A 23,931-nucleotide genomic window follows, 5' to 3' on the forward strand; every position below is an offset into this window, starting at 1 on the left:
CCCTACTTCAGTGAGCTGTGTGTACTTGTATGCACTGAATCCACTACTTCATAATACTGTTTTACTACTCTAATGGTGGACTAAGTTGATTCAAGTTAAGAGATGCTTTCTTTTCCATGTTATAAACCCATGCCTTGTGATTTGTACAGAAAGAAATTGTTTTGTTGCATAACAACCATCTGTTTGAGACAGAGAGTAAGGATGTGTGATAATCTCAAATAAAATATTAGGTGCAAATGAGCAGCCAAATAGAAAATCCTTTGGTCTTCTTATTAGGTGTGGGTAAGTATCCAAAGTTGGGGTGCCTGTCCCTGCTCTTGAGGTTCCCACATCTTCTCTGTGCACACAAGCAGATATCACTGTTTTTCAGTTAGAAAGAGAAGAGGTGTAGCCTCCTGCTCCAAGTTCTGCTTCTCATCTCTGGCCTCCAGACACCCAGCACCCCAAGAAGCCTGTGTGCATAAGTGTGTGTTATGCTCTAAGCAGAGCATAGTATGACTCATTGGGTTTGTTGATTCAGATAAATCACAGACAAATCATCACACAACAGCCGATCAGCAGGAGTGGTGTGTGTCACTCCTGCCCATTCTGGGAGATGGTGGTGAGTGGCCAGAGCTGGGCTCCAGTGAAGCAAACACCAGGGCCACCAGCCTGGCCCTAACAGACACCTTTTGATTTACAAAATCAAAGGTGATCCCTGCTCTGTACTGCAGTGGGGAGGATGGTCTGTCAGTAGTTCACATCTCATTTGTAAAAGGCTTAGCTGGGGTAGAGGGAAGAAGCAGATGGCTTTCACTCACTCTGCAAGCCAATGTCAGAGCCAAGACTGAAACTCTGCTCTTCAAATCCCAGGCTCCATCCATCCTCTATGGCTTACTACCTCTTGAAGCATGTCTGAGGTTTTAATGAAAACCACCAAATCTTAATTTAGAGCAGAAGTCAAGAAAAATGTCCTATTCAATTACTTAATTATGTCTCAACTATAATTATAAGACACAAACATGTCCTGCTGCAAAGCACCAAGCAAAAAGGCAAAAAGGATTATTTGTTGTTTAATTTAGCAGAGGAAGGCAGCTGATGATGTGTAAGTCCATCTGACACCTAGCGAGTTGTGTGATCCTATTTGTTAATCTTTTTAACTTTCCATTTTATTAGGATAGGGCTTCAGGAGCAAATAGGATAAATGAGATTAAATCTGTCACCCTGAATTACTGTCCTCTGAGTTATGAGCAGAATCACACTGTATTGGAGAAGTATAATTATGAGGAAAATGCTGCCTGTGTAATTGTGTGCTTCGTTCAGAAGAATTTCAGATCCATAATTAGTGTGCCATGGAGGCGTGTGCTGGATCTTAATTTCTACAGTAAACAAAACCATGGAAGGTTTCTCTCCTGAGCAGTTCTTGATAGTACCCACAGCAGTAGCAATATTATCCTTCAGGCCTTCTGGTTCAAGTGAGAAATCCAAACTAACTTGGAATAGAGCACCCATTGTGCATTTATATTCACATCTACCTTGAACTTCAACATCAATTGTGCAGTGAGGAATAATGGCCATGGGAAACAAAGAGCCTTCTGAGCTGTAGATAGGCTAGGTGAGGCAAGTCTCATTGCTTGTGGAAGATACAAGACATAGCACATCAAGTGCTGTGTTCTGTCACTGAACTTTTCAGTAGTCCAAGGATATTGCCTTTGACTTCTGCAATGACTGTGATCCTGCCAGCAAACACAAAGGATGCAGCTTTCTTTGACAATAATAAAGCTGTAATAGAAAAGTAGTGTTAGGATGTGTTGGGCTTGCTCCTAGACATCACAGTGCACATCAGAAATCCTGGGATTTAGTTTTTATCTCAGAAAAATCTGGTGGTGGTACTCCTTTAAGGGACTATACACTGCTCTTGGCTCTACTTAATTTATATAGCCCTATAAAATTTGTGGTACTCTTCATGCCATGTGATATGAGTTAAAGACATAAGACTATAGCCTCTTGAAATGTTGAGTTCACTAACCAAAGCAAGCTTTGAATCCCTGTGTTGTTTATATAGATTCATAAAAACTAACATAAAAAGTAACTGAAAAGTTCATCTGGATTTGTCTGACAGTTACTGCTGCTGGAAGCAGATCTGCTCAGACATTTCTGCAGATTCCTTCTCGAGGCAGAGAGTGCAGAGAGTCAGAAACGAGTCTGGCATGATGGATTAGTGATAAAACTACCTGCCAGATTTGGATTAAAATTTCTGCTACTTTGCCTGAAAGTGTATGTGTGATAGAGGGGAAGGGCAGGGAGGATACATCGTTTTTGGGGAGTTCCAGTAGCAATTTTATTTTCTTTTTGAGACCTTTATACAGTTACAAGCCATGACTTGATCTCCACATCTGTTTTTATCAGTCAATCTGGTTTACAAATGAGGGCTCTTTTGTCCCATCTAATTTTATGTAATCTGTGATGCTGCATAAAGATTCTGGGAAGAAAAAATGGAAGGATTGTGAGCAGACCTTCTGGCTAATATGTACAATGACTCACTCTATCCTTTATTTCAACTTCCGTGGAGTATTTTCAAACACACTATTTGCCCATTAAATGAGCTGTTCAGTTTAGCTTATGGCTAAAGTTTTTCCTAGTATTTTGATGTATTTATTGGGAACATGACAAAGTAAATCACAAACGAGAACATTAAATAATGCTTACATTAATCTTCTGAGACAGTCTCTCTCATTATAATCTTGTTCTGAGTAACTAATTATCTATAAGTAAAGGGTTTCCTGTTCCTTGATTTGCCAGCTTACTTGACTTTATTGCCAAGGAAAGCTCTCCTCTGTGTTTGACAAGCAATGGGTAACTTCATAATCTGTGTAGGCAATTTCTTCATGGGAAGAAATGAAGTCAGTCATGCCCATTACTGAATCTAATTTTACTGTAATTTAGAGAGAAGAACCCTTCCCTGGTAGAATTAATTCTGTAACTGCTTATTTCAGGATTGCTTTTGCTTTTCTCCAAAGGATCTGGCAGAAACTGTTTTTAGTGACAGCTTATTTGGCAAGGTCGCTGCAGCACATTTCAGGGCAAATAAGAAACTTCTGCCTTGTCTTGTTTTTTCAGTCATCAGCAGCTACTTTTAGGAAAACTTGTATGGCAGCAAATCAGTATGACCTTGCTGCATCTTGAAATTCCACCTCCTGGAAAATATGAGGATCTCAGGGTACCTCACAGAGTCAAGCTGCCTTCCATCGGGTCTGTCTGAGCTGGTTCATCTCCATCAACGTTCTTTTAATAGGTGTTAATTTCCTGGGCCTGTCCCTGTTAAAACCAATCCCAGCTTCTGCTCCACTTCTGAGGGCTCTAGCAAAGCATACTTATTCAAGTGAGAAGGTTTCCTTTTTTCTTCTGCCCTAGTCAGCCTGAAGGTCTGACCCTGGCCACAGACATACCTTGTGCTCAGCTTTACTGTTCATTCATTCTGCAAAGGATTTGTCCATCCTTCACTCACCCCAGGCCACGCTGATTGAAACACACACAAGGAAACATCCTTGTAAAAGCAGTTTGCAGCAGTGCAATGTTAAAGGCCTGGCTGTGAAGAGGAGGGGAGTTTCTTCCAGGCTGCTCACAAAGAAATGGGAGGAGAAAATATGGTGCCCTTCTAATGCTGGCCACAAGAACGTGTTTAACAGTGTCCCCTCAAGGTCAATAACACCGTTCTCAGCTGTTCTGAACAGCGTATCGGTAGCAAAACCAGTGCAAATTAGATTTGGGAAAAGGCTGGTTGCTTCTTGTTGTTTATTTCTTTCTCTCTGCAGGCTTCAGCCTGGCAGACAACCAGATTCAACTGCAGATGTAATTCAGGCTAAAATACAATCCAGAATATGTGGGCTGATGTATGATTTATGCTGATGGCAGCAAGGTATTGCTGCTGGACGGCTGTCTGCTCAGCACCTTTGGAAGAGTCCCTAACTGTCAAGGCAGGTGGAAATCTAAGAAGCCTCTCAGTCAATAGTCTTACTCTTCAAAGAGATTCTTTGTCTTGTATGTTTCCTTATTTATATATGGAGAATTCACAAGACTGATCAGATTTTTCCCCTTTGTGTTTGGTTCCTCTCAGTTACAAGCAGCCTTGATGGTGTTTCTGAAACGTGTTCACATGGCAGATGCCATCCACTTTCCTTTCAGTATTGCATTCTTACATTCTGCTGACAACTGCAGAGCCCATGCTCGGTTTGACTACACTTTCCCCCGAGGAGAAGTTTTGTAGAGTTGCTTCTGAGTGTTATTTGGAGTTGAAAACCACTCAGGGAATTGTAGTGAGAAGTGGATCAGTGGTTTATTCTGCTTTAAATGGTGAAAACTGAAGGCTGTATACCAACTACAACAAAGCTGTATGGAAGGTAAACAAAAATGCAACAATGGGATGGAGCTTTTACACTGAGAAGCAAAATGCCAGGTTGCAAATAAGGCAATAGGGTTGTAAAGCCCTGTGAGCCATGTGAACAATTGGTGCTCTCTGTGCTATGGAACAAAGCAGCTTTACAGAGAGGGTCTGCAGTGTACTGTAGATCACTGGAACTTTCAGTGGAAATTTCTGTTGTTAAATTGCAAATTCAGCCTTGCTGTAAGGCTGGTGAGGAGGGAATGAGACTACTCTATATGATAATAGTGAATGGGAAGAAACTACATGTTACAGCTAAAAGAGCCCTTACCTGTATCTTTTCTTCTCTATAGGTGCCCCTGGTTGACAAAAGCCATCTCCCCAGCCATCCCAGTGTACAATGGGCTCGTGTTCTTGTTTGTACTGGCAAACTTCAGCATGGCAACTTTCATGGACCCTGGAGTTTTCCCACGAGGTAATGGAGAATGGGACTGTTGGGGTACAGGGCAAAGGGGATGGGAGAACACACAGAAATTGAAAACTGAAGCCAAAGGAGATGTTCAGGTATCCAGACACACCACTTGCTGACTAATCCCCGTTTTTCTGGTACTCTTTCTTGTAGACTTTTAAAAAATTAGTATTTCATTGTTATCATACTCAAATGGCAGTAGATATGGGGTGGTTGTGAAATGCTGGATACCCTTCATCTCTCCTCTGAGCCAGGAGGTGTTGGTTGTCCTTGCCACTTACTCAGACTGGCAGTCTAGGGCACAGGATTGTGTAGAATGGTTCTCCTTGAGTAGCCTTCCTAACTGATGCAATTGTGATTGCTATCCACTGTGTCATGCTGGCACATTGGATTTAAGTCACTGTCTTCACAACAGACAGCAGAGCATGGTGGAAAGGAGAGGCTAAACTTTCTGAAACAGTTTCATCAAAGCACAGCTTCCAAAAAGCCTTAAAACAAATGCAAAAGCATTGAATGCTAAGAAAGATAATGATTAAGGCTTGTCTTAGAGAGTCTAAAAATGTATACTTTTAGAAAGATATGCCTGCTTAATTTAGTACTGATTCATAGCTGATTAAATAGGATAAAGATCGTTCAGCTTTTATAATGAGAACCACAGCGCAGCTATCTCTTTTAACACATCTTAATGAGAGAATTATCACCTCATTTTATCCCTCTTCCAATAATTATTCACATGCAGTTTGTAGCAGAGACTGCTCTAGGCACTCTTGCAAAACCAATGGATCTGTGCTCTCTGCAAGCTGTGTTTTCTCACCTCTATTCGATTAATTCAATATCTGTTTTGAATTGCTGCCTGACAAGAACAAGGTACCTGTCTTGCTGGCTTCCCTGAATAGCAAGTGCCAGGTTTCTCCAGGTAGCAGAGTCTAATGATGAGCATCTGTCTGCTGTTCCTTTCAGCTGAAGCTTTTGAACTCAGTGTTGCAGTACATCAGTTAAGGAAATAATTGTGTGTAAAGGCAAACTGAAGCAAAGGCAAGATGCAGTCTTTTGTGCAAGATTAAGTGATACAATGTTTAGATGCTTAGAGGTACAAATAGGTGCTAGTGAGACTTTCAAAGGAGCTTGAGATTTTAGAGCTGGTCTTTTTACTTCCTCCAGCTCAGCAGAGATAGCAGTGGTAATATATGCTTTGGGTGTGAGGTTGACAAAAGCATCTGTGCCCTTTGCCTTATGTAGGAGGAGAGCTGGAATATAGTTGCTCCGGTTTTCTAAAATCATGGTCTAGGAATCTGATATCTTCATCAACCAGTTCCTTAGACAGGAGCCTGCAGCCAGGTGCTCAACATGCCCTGTGAGTGATTAGTGCTGAGTATATTCTAAGTTCATACCTTCCTTTGGACTTTTCCAACTTCCTTTTGCAAACAAGTACTCTATTTTGTACTTTGCATTTGAAGGAGAAACATACAGGGAGATCAAAAAGAAAGTTTGAAACTTTCTCATTACCTTCCCTCCCTTCCAAACTATTGTAACACAAGGGAGCCCCAAGCTAGGCAGGAAGGGGAGGAGTTCCTACAGCTTGTCTTTCTTCAGTCTTTCTCTTCATCTGTGGCCTTGGCCTTATATCTCAAAGCTGTGAATGTGTTTGGTCTGGAAAAGGCTGGAAGCAAGGATAGTGGGGAAAGGACAAGAAAAGGGATGGAAGTCATCCTGGAAAAAAGGGATGGAGTAGGAGTTTAGAAGTGTGAAGGAAGCAAACTGTTAAGGAAAAGATGGAAAAGACTATAAATACCAGTGCTGGGAGAAGAGAGGAGCAGATGTTATTTTAGGTCACAAGGGTGCATGTGAAACAAGCTATCACCACCCCACACCGCAGAGCTGCCAGCGCAAAGAGTTCAAAACTTCTAGGAGCAATGAATACACAATAGACCTATTTGCTTTCTGTTGGTGACATTGGATTATGTTCTTGGTTTTCAAGCTTCTTAGCACATTTCTGATACTGGGGATTTGAACTAGCACAGCCACCATCTAGTATTTGTTGATGTAACTTCTTTCACTTTATGTGCCAATAGGCTAGCATTGAATTAATCCCAAATGCGTGCAGCAGAACTTCTCGCAAGGGCTGGGGTGATTTCCATTCTCTCTTGACTCAAATCTGCAGCTCATCTTACTCATTTGGGTTGTAAATGCCAGATAAAGATAAAAACCTCTTTCGATGGGCTGGTGAGTAAGGCTGCACAGCCCTCCCATGGGAGAGAGGTGCTAAAATGCACCATGATCACTGAAGTGTTCTTCAGCCTGGACAACCCGTTCTGACAGTCCATCACTTTCATCACTTTTATTTCTCTGACAAGCCCAAGAGCACGTGCAGTGCCCCTGTATCCAAGCTGCTGACTGGTTTAGCTCATGTATCTTTAACCTCTGTTATTTCCACTAACTTTTAGTTTTGCATTGAGCAGCAGATGAAGATGAAGATAAAGACGACGACTTCCGAGCTCCACTTTACAAGAATGTGGAGATTAAAGGAATCCAAGTACGGATGAAATGGTGTGCCACCTGCCACTTCTACCGCCCCCCACGCTGCTCTCACTGCAGCGTCTGTGACAACTGCGTTGAGGTAACAGTTGTGTTGTTACATGATCTGATGGCTTTGCCTCAGTGTCAGAGTTGCACGTGCTACTGGAAACATGCAATTGGGTACTTCCCCCAGTATTTCAGTTCTTGGAAGTTCCCAGGTGTGTAGCCTTGGTGATGGACTTTGGCTAACTAGATAATTAGAACAGAAATGTATGATACTAGCTATGTCTTCATTGAAGTAAATAAAAGGGTTGAATGGAAGAGTTGATGAAGAGGTAGAGTTCAGGAGACCAGGAAATTCAAGTGAACCATTGTAGTTTGTCATGTGTGAGCCTAGGGCTCATATAATTTGGAACAAACTGATGCCTGCATTAGTGGACAAGCAGAGAAGCTCAAATGGGATATGAGCTTTAGGAAAGCCAAACTCAGAATTCAGCGAGTGCCTCTCCAGTCAAAGGAAGGACCCCACATTTGTGTCATTCCCTCACCTCAGAGCATGAACTCATATTTCTAACATTGGTTACTCTTAGTTATGGGAATTTCGTGTTTCTTGATAGCCCTGGGACATTGGTGAGGCACACAGGAGTTTTGAAAAACAACCCCCAAACAGTAAGATGTGCTTTTGGCCTATAAACATCTCACAAACTTGTGAGTACAGAGTGCTGTGTCCACAGCAGTCTATTGCCAAGGGCGATTTTTATTGCTGAGCTAAAAATTCCATTTCTTAAGGATCATTTCTGCTGCAAAGTCATTTTTTTTTCCTAATAGAAAGATGAAATCCTTAATATGTCTAAAATATATTCAACTGTGCCATTAAAATGACAGGAATTACTAGTCAGAAAGAGAAAAAATACTAGATTCAGCTGGAATGCTGTATATACCATCTTTGTCCTAATCCTCTTTGCCATAAGTAAGGGAATAGTCCCAAAGAAAGCAGCACAGTTACATGTGAGAGAAAGGCTGCCTGGGTTTATCTTGTGTCAGTCATTTTCTCCTTTGGGGCAATATATATCTAAGTTATAATTATCTGGAAGCAGTGCTGTGCCTAGTAACCATCGATAAATAGAACATGTTGTGGAAGGCCTTAGAAGGATGTGGGATTTGAGAAGATGGAGAGTTAAGGAGCTGCCAAGGTAGAGGGGAATAGCCATAGCTGTTCCTAAGCTGTGTCACACTGTTTCTTGAGCTGTGAACAGGCTGCTGTGAGTTGTTGAATAGCGCCGCAACTTTTGTAGAAAACCTGATGTGTGTATTCCTGGTTTTAAAACATGTTTTCACTAATTCTAGATCCTGAGGATTGTTTAGATGATGGTAAGTTCTCAGTTGTCCCATGGAATTTCTTTCTTCTGCCCTCCCCAGTGTCTCAGCATGCAAATTAATTTTCAACAAGTGAAGTTTTCTCAGAAACAGATTGCTCAAAACTCACTGGTGTAAACACTTGCAATTTCACGCTGCCATAAGGCCTCCATGGGAGTCAGTTCTGCAGCTGAAAGGAAAATGAGACAGAATCCAAAAGTAACCTGAATAACATAGCAGAATGCAAGGTGACTCTGATGCTCACATCAGTTGAATGATCCTTACTATTTTAGTGGGCAAGTAAGAGGCTCTGCTTGTATAATTAAATTATGACTGCTGTGGACGAATATAGGCAAAAAGCATTAATGACTTCTAAATCAATAAATCATGGTCTTAAACAGCATGCTTTATTGATCCTTGTGATGCTTATTTCCCACTCACCTGTCCTTTCTAGCAGAATGTGGAAACAGTGGTAGGAGCAACTTGTGGAACCCATTCAGGGTTGTAATTCACAGTAATTAACTTTCAGTCTAGAATGTGCAATAAAAATTCTTTTCACAAATGCAAAATTTTTGGTAAAAATGAACAAACAACAAAAGCTGCCAATACTTGCAGAAATAAAATCAGTTAAAACCCAAAGCCTGCTGTGACCAGAGGGACTCAAAAATGAATCTATGAGAAAACTAGGCATAGTTCTGGTTTCTTTACTGAAGTATTTGCAGTGGGTACATATATAGTTTCATAATTCATAGATGTTTTGGACTACAGACAATCAGATTTGCATAATGGACATATGCTATATCAGCATTTCAGATATAGCTTGAAATGATCTTTATTAAACTGCCCCTGTCATTTTATGGTGTGCTTCGAGAAAACTGTAATCCATTGTCTTATATTTTGTACATTTCTGATAAATGCATCCTGCAAAAATTAAACATAGAAAAAAACCCTTTGTCAACACCAAGGAATATTTTAAAATAGCATCATCACAAAACAAAGAATAAACAATTCATTGGTTGATGTAATGAGTTTTTAGTATCGATTCTGAAGAACACAGCAGCAAGAAGAGTTTATTTCTTGTATGTGATCTTGCTTCACACCAAGAATAATCCCATTGAAGACAGTGGATTTACATGCTTATAAAACTATGTAAAGACACTTGAAAGGTGTCTGTGGCTTGCTCTCATTATTAAATCTCTGGTAAAAGAAATCTGACTTTATGAGGGACTTTGAACATTTGACTGAAACAACTCGTTAACTTTGTGTTCGTAACTATCAATGAACTTGTGCAGAGCTTTGCCTGTGTCTTAGCATGCTGTTGCTTTTCTTTGGGGACCTTCTTGGTAAAAAGTATCTTATGTGATGTTTGTTGTTTTAAGATGGATTCATTCAGCTATGTATAAATACAGAAGTGTGAGGCAGGGTATTCTGCAGCAGTACTGCATCTTCCAAACATCGTGAGTTATAACAACTTCATTGTAATTGACTTCTCATGCTAAGGATAGTAAAAAATTAGTGCTTCTGCTGCTAGCAGATAAATAGCCTGTCTTTTTTTTAATATATCCTCTCTTCAAACCCTATAAACACTTAAGTACCTTTTCATCCATAGATACAGAAACCGTTTGGTCCTAAGAAGAGCCTTATTAAGAGAGTCTGGCATGTTGTAAAGCTGCAGAAGTAGCCTGATGTGATTTTACATTATAATGATTCAGATTTATCTCTAGGACAATGTATTTCCTTTCACCATGTGGATATTATTCCTTATCTCTCCCTTTCTTTACAAGGATTTTGACCATCACTGCCCATGGGTCAACAATTGTATAGGACGGAGGAACTACCGCTATTTTTTTCTCTTCTTGTTGTCCTTAAGTACACACATGGTTGGAGTGTTCACCTTTGGGCTCATCTTCGTACTAAACCACATGGAAAAGCTGGGAGCAGCTCACACTACCATTACGTATCCTTTTTTTTGATCTTTTGAGACTGACAGTGGCCTTGAGGAAAATGTGAATGAATTACTCTGAAGATTAGTCTTCCTGGAGCTGGTGGAGAACTACTCCTCTCCTGATGCCCCATTGCTTTTCCCCTGTAAATGCTGAGTGTAGGTTTTCCTTTGTGTGCATCTTACCTGTGTAACCATTGGTTAACCCCAAAACTGTAGCTGACCTGTCTATCTCAATCTTTGCCATGATGACCCAGCCGAAGGATATGTCGCCTCTGCAAATTTTACACCCTCTCCTCCCTCATAGCCTCATTTGCCCTTCACTTACCCCAGTTTCTTTAACTGCTGGATACAGAATGGCTGTTATGTGTGTGGCTGGGTTATTTTTTATTCCAGTCATTGGTCTCACTGGCTTCCACATTGTTCTAGTGGCCCGAGGGCGCACAACGAATGAACAGGTAAGAAGCAATCCTTTCTTTGTGTTTGTGGCTAACGTGTTGAGTTGAGAAGGAAAGTCAGCAAGTCAGCTTGGGTAAAGCAAAAAATGATCCAAATCACTACTAAACCTCTTACTGGAGTTTTTCTGAATTTATAGGAAGACTGCCTAGTTTTTTCTTTTTCATTTTTTTTTTCCTTGAATGCACTACAAGCAAAGGTTTCCCCCTTCTCACCACAAAGGATCATCCCAAGCTTATTTACCATTTAAAATCTACTCATGGTAGAAATAAGTTTTCTTTATCAAATACCAGAAGTTCAAACTTTGAGTCAGACTGAACAATCCATGAGATCAAATGAAAGACTAAATCATGCCTTTGCCCTGTGTCTTGGTATTTTTCACTCTCCCAGCTATCCTCCACACAACACATAACAAGAACTGAACTAACTCTTTGTCTTGCTGTCTTTGCTCTCTCTTGTTCTCATGCATATGTGCAGACACAGAGAAGCTATTTGACCTAACTTGTTTTGCTTCTTCCAGCCAAGTACCACCATGACATCTTGTGCCAAAAGGCCTGTACAACTTTAGTTCCCCTGCAGTTACTCACATGTATATAATCCACAGCCCCTATATGGGTGATCCAGATCTATATGCATGTGAATATCAATAGCATGATATGGGTGGCAGATATCTAACATTGGGATCAATAACATGCCTCCAGCTTTTGTAAGGGGTAGCTCAGAAAGCTTGAGACTTTGTCATGCAGCGTGGCTGTCAGCTGCACACAGCATTTTCAGCTTTCTTCCCAAGGCTAATTCATTGTCTGTGTTCTACTGCTTTACCCTTCCACAGCTCCAGCTCCAAAGCACCCCTCATACTTCTGGGGGGTTTAAATTCTTTTTTTTCATGTCACACTTGTTTTTCACTTCTTTTTTTTCAAGTGCATTTTTACTGCTGTTGCCTCTATGGGTGCTCTCTAGCTCATGCTGAGCAGTGTGCTGTTGGCATGCCTACAGGCTGATGGCTTCATGCTTATGTCACTTGTATGGCTGCTGTGCAGACTCTAAAAGCTGAAGACATCTGTCTGAGGCCAGGCCATCGTAAACAGGGATGAGATTGTCTCCTATCCCACAAGTAACAATAAAAACTTTCATCCAGAATCGTGTGGGAGGTTTACGTAAGCAAAGGATCTGAAGTCATCCAGAGTTGTTGTCTAACATGGCCTTTGAACAAAGCAGACTTACCATAGCCATCGATCTTCAAGGTTTTTGTCTGTCTTGCTTGGAATCAGCTGCTCTTCATTTTAAAATTGATTTTGGCCAAGCATTAGAGTTGATGGTGCTAACAATAATAGTGTGAAACCCAGGAGGTTTCAATCTCACAGCCCAAATCGTGTCTGCTTTAGGCTTGTCTTTGTGCACTCATGAAAACTGTCTATGAAGATTTTAGGCTGAGGAAGGAAAAAAAATAAATAATAGCAAAGATAAAATTTAACTTCTTGTGTTTGTGCCTACTGTAACATTTGGGAAGGTTGAGAATTTTACATTTTACTTGACTGAAATAGCTACTGGAAAATTCATTCTAGCTTGGTTTAGTTTCCAGACCTACAAAGCCACTTGAGAGTAATTAATCTTCCCATGCCATTTAATGAAAATTAAATATAATCTGGTCTTAATTTCTGTTTAGTCATATGTACTGCCTAACTGTAACTGAAGGATGGATGTTCCCAGCCTCCATGTCTCCTTCAGAAGAAGCTTATCTAAGTAATTAGAGCACCAGACCAGGAGTGATAGATATGAGATCTGCTCTTGGCTTTGCCACTGTTTTAAAACTGCCACTTTTCTCTTGTAGTCTCAGTATTCATTCTCTTTTCTCACACTGTTATCTGCTGTTAGCTTTCCCATTACAATATGCCCAGCTGCACTTGTCCTCTTTTACCAGTACATGTTATAGGCCAGTGGTACAGACATTTTTGGTGTTTTACTGTAAATTTTGGGTACTTGTTCATTCCAGAGTTTGTAGGTTTTGAGCAGTTATAGTAGGCAGATTTAGGAGTGATTTAGGAGTGCATAGAAGCTGAGTTTAGATGTTTGTGAGCTTTCTGAATGCCTCTGAAAGGCTTCTGGAATCAAAATAACCCATAACCCAACATCTGCTCATACCCTGGTATTTTTAGTTTCTGAATAGAGTAAATATATGCATTTCCTTCTGAGACTGCTTTCTATCAGTGGATTTCAAACTACTTTAAACACCAAATTAATATAATTAGTCATGTAATCTGTGAGTTAGAGGAATGTTATTTGCATATTATGTTTTAGAAGATGGGCACAGAGATATGAAGTACTTTGCCACTATCTGGCACAAGTTGGCTTAATTCAGGATTGAATGTAGATGTGCCAAATGTCCCAGACCCATATTTTAGTCATCAGATTACTCTGCCAACCCTCAGAACTTCCAGCATTTCTCTCTTGACCTTTTAAAGAGTTTTATGTTATATCAAAGAGGCCAGCACAATATATTGCAAAATCATTTGATTGTTGTTATTTTATCTGCAAGTAATTGAAGTATTTCTGGTGCTCTGTAAACTTGATGCTAGATCAGAACTATGAGTTGATTAAAATGCATTACTTGCAAACAGGAACGCTTTTAATAGCAACGACTGTTAATCTTTCTGGCTTTATTGGTATTTATCCCCATATGGTTACTTTCAACTATCTGCCTGTAGAGTAAAAACCCTTTATAATGCTTAGGAAGCTTTGAATGGATCTCACCAGGCAAATGAGGCTTGGCTTTTGTTAAACTAGCTCATTTCCAAGCAAACATTGTAATCACCAGGGAGTTCCTGGCACCCTCCTGTAGAAGGCAGTAGGGATGGGATATGGATAAGAGAGGAAACATTGCTCTCGTCCAACATTACAAATGTTGAATTGACATTCCTGTTTGTTTGAGGAGCCTTGCCAAGGCAGAGGAGTGGAAGTGACAGGGGAATGAAAGAACCAAAACAGGATTTCTGGCTGACAGCAGACATGAGTCTAATGGCCAGTTTGAAACCCAGTCACATTGAGATCACTGCCCTTTTGGAAAGGGATCCTCAGCAGGCGCCTCTCCTACCTAAAAGTAGCTGATGGAGGTGGGATGTTAAAGCAGGAGAGAGGAAGCATAGCATTCGAAGAAAAACAAGCTGGGAAGAACAGTACGGTCAGAGCAAGGCATAGTTGGTCTTAGCTTTCTGTTGGCTGGATGATGACTTTTATATAACCAGAGGTTTGAGCACTATCCTGAATATGTTTCCAGGTGACAGGTAAATTCCGTGGGGGAGTGAATCCTTTCACCCGAGGATGCTGTGGAAATGTGGAACATGTGCTCTGCAGCCCCTTGTCTCCCAGGTAAGTGAAATACTCTCAACTGGGGTGTAGAGTAGTTGCTGGGGCAGAGTAAGAAAATAGTAAAAGTGAAAGACCATTGATGAAATAACAGGGAAATGAAGCAAAACGCTCCTGAAGGCAGAGCTCTGTGACAGCTGCTTCACTACTGCACGGCTGTAACCTGTCCAAGCAGTTGCTTTCTCCGTGTAATTTAATAAGCCTTATCCCAGGAGTGTTTATTTGGAATGAGCATGTCAGATTATAATTTATCAAGAGCTGATACACTTACCTTCACCAACTTGTTTATCCAGTGGATTTTAGTAACAAGCTAGGTTTCTGTACATTATCATATTCCCAACATGACTTTTTGCCCTCTACAGCCAATGTCCAGGTATTCTATTCTGCTGGAGAAAAGGAAGCAATGTAAAATCAGCCTTTCTCTTTAAGACTTGAATCTAATTTAAGGCTGCTGTGGTTTTCAATCTCACTGGCACTTTCATTATCATAAAACAGATTTTCAATGAGGTCTTATCTACATCATGGAACTTGGGGTTTTATTTATGGCTTTCTATTCTTGGGGAAATGGATTTATCGTTTCACATTTTGAAATCAGGGTTTTAATGCAGTAGATCAGATGGAGTATAAATATCCTAGATGCTGAGCTGTCTGGCCTGAAAACATGTTAATAATATTACTACAAGAAGATTTATTTGAGCCTTTTCAGGGTGTTGAGAAATTCCAGTCCCTGACACTATTACCTGCCTTTTTGTTGTAATTCTTCTTTGCTATGCAACAAGTAAATCCTAAAAGACTGTTACATGTGTTAAAGACACTGGAATAGCTGCTTCTCAAACTTATCAAAATGTGAAAATCAGGTCAAGATACTTTTAGAGAGACAGATATTAGAAGCTGGGAGACACTCTGGTTAAGAGAGGCGTGTGAGTACTGTCATCATGGCTATTGTCTGACTTTCAGCAAGCAGAACGTTTGTGTTTTAGGAAGACATGTTCAGATTGTCCTGTATAGAAAGTCACTGAGCCATCACTACTAGAAAGCTGGTGTGTCTATTGATATTTATGCATTATACAGCCACTGTCCAATTGCACTTAGAGAATTATGGTCCATAGAAAAGAAGTTTGATATCAAAAGTCATCCATTTCCCTTTAGTTTTGTTGCTTCCTATGGACATGTTTCCTATACTTCCATCTATTTGAACACTAAACACACTACAGAAACAAGTCACTGTGTGGTGAGCTGGAACTGGCAGCACATCATCTTCTCCATCTCTTAATTCCCCATATGCTGGGTCTTATTCCCCCAGTCACTGTCTTCCACTGCAGGGAAGCTGTTGGATGTTAACTAGGTAAGATCTAGTAAATCGCTTCCATTGGTAGTAGGCCTCTCTTTCTCTCTTCAGGGTCCATCAGAGCCTCAAAAATTGCTTGGTTTTTTTTAATGCATACTCTCCTTTTGCTCACTACAAAAACCCCATTGATCTTTTTTATTGCTTTTTAATTGTTCTATCCATTGAAATAAATGGAGTTTTCTCACCTAGATTCTGAAACATTCTTAAATCATATCCTCGAAGCAGGAAGGTTTTCTTGTCTGTATGCCTTGTTCTTATGTTATTGCTTATGTAAATGATGACTGTTGAACAATTAATCAGGTACATAGTTGAGCCCAAGAAAAAGCAAGCTGTGAGTGTGAAGCCTCCTTTCCTCAGACCTGATTTATCTGAGCGACAGATCACAGTGAAGATCAGTGACAATGGGATCCAAGCCAACCTCAAGCGGAGCAAGGTGAGGCAGCCTTCAAGCACTGCTTTTGAAGAGCATGAATCAAGCATTATCAAGCCTGGGAATGAGTTTGTCATTTAAAATCTCTTTCAGATTGTTTTTGAGAAAATGGTAGAGCTTGAGTCCTTGTCTTATACTTCATCCTATGTAGGTAACCCAGGTTGAGTAACAGCAGCTCTTGATCCAGTAATAGCCTGTTTTGCAGCCCTATAATAAAGTAGCTCTGGGCATCTTTTGGAAGAAGTGGCTGTTCTTTGCCACAGTTACCTGCTAAGAGCTGCCACCTCTTGGTGTTCAAATTCATTTTGATGAAACTATCACTGGCCTGGACTCTTTGTACCACCAGGTCAGCTGTTCTGCTTCAAAGAAGGTCTTCAGCTTCCAGACTGCAGGAACGTTTGTGATCCAGTGAAAGGAATATTGGCTCAGAACCTGAGTTCTCTTCTTTTTTCATTTTCTCCTGTCATGTAACAGAGAGAAGGATTTGTTTAATCATATAAAAAACAGTAGATTCAAAAGAAGCCACCTTGCAAGGTTTTTATGGATAGTTACTTGCTGAGAACTGCCTGGAAAGTTGGTGAAAAATGAAAATGAAAATTGTTTTCTACCACATATTAACTACTGTGATGGTAATGTTATTTAGCATGCCGAGTAGACTAGGATAATGCATTTAAAATTACACTGGCTTGTTATGACAATGCTAATTTTACACATGGCAGCCCTTGTCTGCAGTGGATGCTAAATCATGTCTGTCATTATAGGTGTAGTTAGTTCTTGTTCTGTGGTACAAGCAGCACTCAGACATGTACTGTTATTTAACCAAGTTATGGGCAGTGATTGATTTTTTTTATCATTTTCAGTCTAAAATTAGCCTGGAAGGTCTGGAGGATAAAAATATGGATGTGCAACCACCTCTCCCACCTAAAGGAGATCCAAGCAAGTACTCTGAGCTAAAAGGACAACTGGGGACCAGTGAAGGTACAGTTGCATGATCAGTCTTTTATATTTACTAATAATTAAATATTTCAACCTCTTTAAAGGCTTCTGTTATTCCTTCAAAACAATAATGAGATCTGGGTGAGGGTTTTCTTTTTTAGTTACAGGAGTTCTGAGATGGCAGAATAAACAGCAGGAAAGACAGAGAAAAGTCAACTTGAAGTGGTTCCTTCAAGCTTAGGTCAGATGTTTCATATCAGTTTCACAGAGTTTTTAAACCCCTTCTTAAAATTTTGATCAGTTCTTAAATTAAAAATGTCATTTTGAACTAGGGAATCAGGAATATTAGCATGGACATGCTTAGACACTACAAACTGGGGGTTTTCTTATTTATGAAAATGGAAAATTAAAGCTTTGATGGTATTATTCTTTCCACAATCAGATCTGTTTGCAGAGGCCCATGGTTAGCAAAGAATTAAGGATAGCTTTCTGTCCACACATTTTTATAGATAGTTGAAGTTTCTTTTTGTTCTCTTTCAGAAGGTGGCCTTTCACCCAAACTCATCAGCCCTCCTACACCTGCCATGTACAAGTATCGACCGGCTTTCAGCAACACTCCCAAAGTCCACTACCATGCTACAGCTGAGCAGGTGAGTGAGCTTTAGAGAACCTACTCCCAGCTCACACAGGGCAACATGGAGCTGAGGATAAATTGACTGCAAGGCTTTAGTGAATGTCAGAGTGTAAAAGGAAATTACACTTGGCATTGTTATGCAACTGTATATTTTCACTGCACTCCTTTAGAAAACACGTCTGCGTTTGCAGCTTTCCTCTGTTGAGCTTGACACGTCTGCTCTGCTGATAGGCGTGCACTCCTGCTTTACCACTGTCTCAGCCTGATCCTGAGATGCTGAGAAGTGTCATCTCCCATTGGCTTCTCCTGACATAGGTGCCAACTCACATCCACTTCAGAGGGAGCTGGGCACGCTTGGTGCTTCTCTGGATCAGACCCTTGAGCCAACAGATAACATGCTAAGTGATTCCTTAAGATGTCATTTGCAAAGAACTTCTAAAGGATCCCATGTTTTAGTTAAAATGAATTGAAAGTTCCTCATGTTTGACCTTCCTTAGCACCTTCTCAGTGCATTTGTGTTATATGGGAGAAAAAACTTGCCAACACTTGGCATCATTTCCTGAAACAGAGAGAGTCTTGCTCTGGGATTTTGACTGTTGTCTCCTTTGCTTAGGAGTTTGGAAACAGTTCATACTTTCATTTTGGAAGCAGAGTGCAAAACTAAGCTCACTGCTAATAGGCTTGTTTTTCTCACTTTCTCATACATACCACATACAATGCAGTTTTCTTACAGTTAATTTCATCAGGTCCTCCCATGTCACCCATGCAATAACAAGTGGGTGATATAAGTAAGGAAAGGAAAATATGGTAGAGGTAAGTAATTGACTACAGCGACACTGGAATAAGACAGAATGTTCCTTAAATGGTAAGAAGAGCTTTTCTAGTGTCCTTGTTGTGGAAAGAAAAATGGTGATAGATGGTAAAACTCCAGCTCCCACCAAGTTCAGGTGTTAGTCTTACTGTAATAATTGTAAATCTGTGGATTTGTCCACTAAATGAAGAAAGGCTTGTGAAATGGAGTATAAGAGCAATGGTGTCTTCACTGTATCCAAAAAGCTTAATATCCTATGTTCACTTTATTACATGAAAAATGGCTTGACATCCAATTCAAAATACTCTATGTGCAGGCATCAGTTAGCAATTTTGAGCTAAGTAACAATATTTGTGTCATAATGCAAAAGATCAGAGAGCCATGGAAGGCACACTTGGTTTAACCATTCAGTATATAGCCATAGATGCAATATAGATACAAGGTAGGTTCTGATGAGGTCTGGAGATTGGGCAGTGCTACGAAATGGTAACTGTTCTGTGATTCTGTGATCTTCACTCTGAGGGCTGCTGTTTCAGTCCTAGCCTAAAAAGATGTTACTGTAAGGTGACTGGTGTGTACGGTCAGCCTTGTGGACTTGTATAGTAGTCACAACTTTCAAGTAGTGACAACCTTCTAGTAGTCAAGTGGGAGTACTATAAAAATGAGTTTACTTGGCAAGCTGATAGGATATTTATTTGCCTACCAAGCCATATCTAAGGTACAGAAGGGAAGAGACTAGCTGGTGTGAGGAATATCATGTTGTCTCTTTTGTATCAGTTCTTCGGCCTGTCAATGTAATTCTGCTTTTGAGCAGTGAAAGCTGTTAAGAAAAAGAGATTGGGACACATTGGGCCACAAATATAAGCCACATCATTACTCTCTATTCCTCCTTTACAGGCTGTCACTTAGTCTCTTTTTTCCAGAGAAGGCCAAATTTAGCCTTACCATACTCTAGAAGCTAATGAGCTGCTCTGCATGTTTCCCAATCTTCTATCTGAAAGGAAAAAATAAAGTTCAAGAAAAATTCAGAATAAACTGTATTTTTGTCATTTAGGCTTTTTTGGATAATCTTCCTTGAAAACAAATCAAATGAAGAACAACCTGCATTGACTGCATTTCTAATTAAATATGTATCTGCTCATAACTCTTTGTTTGCAGTGCCAGTGTAGCAATTTTATTGTGCATTATGGCACAGTATTTCCTTAACAATAACAGCACAAATGATTTGTTTAGCACAGAGTGGCATTTTAAGCAAAGAGAACTGTAAGCAATCTTTCATAGACTAAACCAAAGTGAGGTTCTGTCTTTTTTAATGCACGTAAATAAATGATGGCCTACGTTTCCATCTCTGATGTGGCCACTTGCTCCTACGCAGGCAATAAAAGAGAAGATTGCTTCATTTTATTGTGTAAATGGTGGGAAGGAGCCCCTCTGCTTGAATTAAGCTTAGGTGCTTAGTTTTCAAGACCTGTGACCAGAAAATCAAAATTACTGAATATTCATAGCTCTGAGTAAAGTGGATAAGAGTGTTCTGGTCCCCAGTGCATTGAAGTGAAGCCTAAAGTATTTCTGACTCAGCGTGCAGAACCAGACATCCCTCAAGTCAAGAGCTATTTGTAGAAAACGTGAAGGGTTTTTTCCAAGGGCAGTGTTATCAGATTACAATCTGATTTACCTTGGCTGAGACTTGAGTCTGAGTTTAGAAGATCTCTCACTCTGTGTTTTCAGCATCCATGTATTGACATATCTATTATTGTCAGTATTATTTGCCATTTATTATGAGAAACTCCTTCTTGCTTCTGAGGTGCTGAACAGGATTTAGGAGATTCCTTGTAACAAAACCTGTGTTGTAGCTGGGCTGAGAGTCTGAGAGATGACCTCCAGCTCTTCTCTTCCTGTGGACTCGCTGTGGAGAGCAAAGCTGTAGTTACACATCATTGGTTTCTGTTTCTCATATTCACCTCTGTTTTAGATCACCATGCAGGAGGGACACAGTCAAGGGGCTCTGATAGAAGAGGATGTCAGGAGCCTCGATTACCAGTCCGAACCGAGCTTGGACATCCCCAGCTACCGAAAGAGCTCCCTCCACAAGACCTATCAGTCTTCCCCACTCCAGATAGATTCCTTTGTCATCAATTCACGATCCCTGAGCCTGAAATCTGCTGGCAGAAGAGGGACAGACAAAGTGCCCCTTCATCCAATAAAGTCTGAAGGGGCAGCTTCCACCCCTTACAAAAGCATCTTTTCCCCCAATTCTCTGTCAAACAGAAATGGGAGTCTTTCATATGACAGTTTGTTAAACCCCATGTCTCCCTCGGGGAGGAAGTGCATCGCCCATTCTGCAGTCAGCTCTGTTGGGTACCACTCCCCGTATTTATCAGCCAAAATGTGCCATCTGCGGGGGAGTGAGCTGCAGCGCCAACCACCACAGAGCTTCAGCCCAGTGCTGGGGGGTCCAGCTCCACATCAGCGAGACCCCTCCCCAGTCCGCTATGATAACCTTTCCAAAACCATTATGGCATCCATCCAGGAGAGGAAGGAGATGGAAGAGAGGGAGAAGCTCCTGCACTCCCACCCTGATTCAGTGTTTGCAGACTCAGGTGTCTATGACACCCCCAGCTCTTACAGCCTTCAGCAAGTCAGCACGCTGTCTGAAGACCCACGCAGCATGGCGATGAGATACGGATCGAGAGACAATCTGATGGCTGCTACCAGTTTTAGCACAAGGAACCCTATGCTGCAGTCCTCAGTCTCCTCACTCTCAAGTGCAATGACAAGAGCACCAAGGACTTCCACAACTTCTCTGCAAGCTGATTTAGCCAATAATAATGTCCAGTCTCATCAGGCACTACAGGGCAGGGTGAGCAATGGCTCCTACAAATCCCCAGGCCACCAGGTCCCATCATCCCCCACAGGGATGCCTAGGTCACCCTCTTATGGAGGCCCGAAGGCTGTCTCGTTTGTAAACACTGTGGAAATTACAGAGGTGCAATCAGTGGGAGCACAAAGGTATGTACTGCTTTGGGTGCTGCTTGGCAATGTGAAGCTGTTTGCAAGCGAGAGCAGAGTGTGTCACTGGAGGCAGGGCCCCAATTACATGTTTTCAGGGTGGGAGGTTTGTGGGTGCTCTTCAGTTCTGCAGCAGCCTCATAGCAACCTCACCATGACAAAAGGTTTGCACATTTTCTGTAATTTGAACTACAGGGGGTCAGTTGGGTTGTAAAAGTCGTGGTGATTTAGTGTCTTAGCTGAACAGGATAATTATTTGCAAGGTAGGAGACAGATTATCCCTCCTGTTACGCACAAAAAGTTGGAGCTGTTTCAGTTTGCAACCTACAGGGAGGCTGGACCCAGCCATTGCTTGGACACTGAGGCAAAGGTTGGATCACAACACATATAAGCATACCCTGCACTAAGGGAAACAGGGGCTGAGACGAGTCCTGGAAAGAGTGGCTGGCATAGAGCTGTGTATTTAGCAGTGCTGGTGTCCAATAGTACAGAAATGCTGATAAAAGCACAGACCATCTTGACACTACCTTAGGGCCTTGCTGCTGCCTTCCTATGTGGGGAGGGAGAGGATTTGCTATGCTGAGAGCCTGAGTAAGTGGTGTCTGAGCAAGATCCTCAGCTGCAGCTTCTGCATATGCTTACCTTTCTTCCTCTTCCTTCTGGAGACTATAGGACCTGGAAAGTCTGAACACAGCTACATGATCGCATCAAGGATGCGATATTTCAGTCAACCTGGGGCCTGGAAGGCTCATCAGGAATATCTGAGTTTTCTTTGCACCTGGCACTTACTGCACTATGCTGTCCTCTGGTTAGGCTCTCAGGTTTCTCACTCCAGTGTTATCCAGCATTTTGGAGAAAGGTATTGAAATGTGGGAGAACCATTACTGTAGGTCTCCTGAAGTTTAGTGCCAGCAAGATTTTCCTCAGTGTTTTCAAGTGAATTGTAGTTATTAAGGTGATTTGTCCCCTGCTGGAAAAGCTAACTTTCAGGAGGTAAACAGCCATTTTTCCCTTGTCTTATGTATTAAGGAAATGAGTGTTTCAGTGAAAGAAGATCTGTGGACTTTTGCGTCTCTGCCCTCTGTTTAAGACCTGGATGTGTCAGCTGCTGCTGAAGCTAATAGGAAAAGCTGTTTGCCTTTTCTTAGTCTCTGGTTCTTGGTTGTGCTGTGAGCCTGTCTCACTGCTTTTATATTGTGCTTGTTAAAAATGTAGAGCCTGTAAATTCATTTCAGTTCAGTTCTTTGAAGTAATGAAAAATACAGTGTCTGGCAAAAGTGGTCTGGCTATTGAAGTAGCTACACATCCCATCAGATGTTCAAGAAAGTTGCAGACATGTGACACCATTGCAGAAGACCTTTTTACTGAAGTTCCTAAATTCAAGCCGAGTACTTAGATTAAGAAATAAACAGCTTAATGAAGTTTTTTACCTAGAGAAGTAAACCTCCCACAGGTACTCTGTGCTTTGTAAACCTAGCACGTTCCCTCTGTCAGTAACACTACAAATGACCTTCCCTTCTCTCCTTTCCCATAACACTCCCCAGCCCCTTTCAGCTTTATTTTAAGAGGCAGACAGAAATTCTCTTCAGGAGAATTTCAACACTGAGTTAGGGCTCTGATTTGGTGAGGCAAATGTAGAATTTAATCCCTGCATATTGTGATTGTTTGGGGATACAGCAGCATTCTATGAAACAACCCAGTATAGGGGGTTTATGTTTATGGATGTGAGTTTTGCTGATTCAAATACCCACCATTCCCTAGTGCAGGCACAGCTTAAACACACAGCAGAAGCTGAGCTGGTGTGAGCTGATGGACCCGCTGCTCCAGCTCCAGGGAACAGCTGTCAGGCCACACTGTCAGATAAAAAGTACTTTTAGTTTTGGAGCTATTCTGAGCCTATCAAGAGCTGTGTTAGAGCTATGACCAGGGTAGTTTGTTTTGTTTTGCAGAGACCTGTAAAAAAAAGAAATTGCCTTTTGAATACAGTTAATCCGTCAAAACCTCCCACCTCCAGAAAAAGTCAGGGTGGTCTGAAATAGCTCAGACTCTCTTGGTTTGCAAGCAGGCAGAAAGTGTTCCTTTCTAGAAGGTGTTTCAGCCCCTGGTCACCATTGCTGGCATGAGCCAGTCTTAAACTTCAGGCTGAGGCAAGCCCAAGCAGATATCCACTGTGCAGGAGTAAGATAGAATACAGCAGACCCCAGTTGTGCTGGCACTTCCAGAACACACACAATTTCTTTGGTAGGCTTTTAATTACTTTGTGCATCTTGGAGATGAGACACATTAAGCTTTAGTGTGTA

At 41.2% G+C, this 23,931-nt stretch overlaps 1 protein-coding gene across 2 annotated transcripts in view; it reads left to right on the forward strand.

The window, feature by feature from the left end:
• The window catches only part of ZDHHC8 (zinc finger DHHC-type palmitoyltransferase 8), a 109,990-nt gene that overhangs the window by 79,821 nt on the left and 6,238 nt on the right, over positions 1-23,931 (forward strand). The window contains exons 2-10 of one of the 2 annotated variants that reach the window (XM_062010246.1): positions 4,714-4,835; positions 7,289-7,452; positions 10,487-10,659; positions 11,000-11,102; positions 14,375-14,466; positions 16,112-16,244; positions 17,102-17,219; positions 17,718-17,827; positions 20,595-21,631. In XM_062010246.1, coding sequence (XP_061866230.1) covers positions 4,714-4,835; positions 7,289-7,452; positions 10,487-10,659; positions 11,000-11,102; positions 14,375-14,466; positions 16,112-16,244; positions 17,102-17,219; positions 17,718-17,827; positions 20,595-21,631 — 2,052 coding nt within the window. The remainder of the gene's footprint in view (positions 1-4,713; positions 4,836-7,288; positions 7,453-10,486; positions 10,660-10,999; positions 11,103-14,374; positions 14,467-16,111; positions 16,245-17,101; positions 17,220-17,717; positions 17,828-20,594; positions 21,632-23,931) is intronic. The other variant, XM_062010247.1, reaches the window with a different exon arrangement.

This window comes from Colius striatus, chromosome 17 (genome assembly GCF_028858725.1).
Source record: "Colius striatus isolate bColStr4 chromosome 17, bColStr4.1.hap1, whole genome shotgun sequence".
Lineage (NCBI taxonomy): Eukaryota > Metazoa > Chordata > Aves > Coliiformes > Coliidae > Colius > Colius striatus.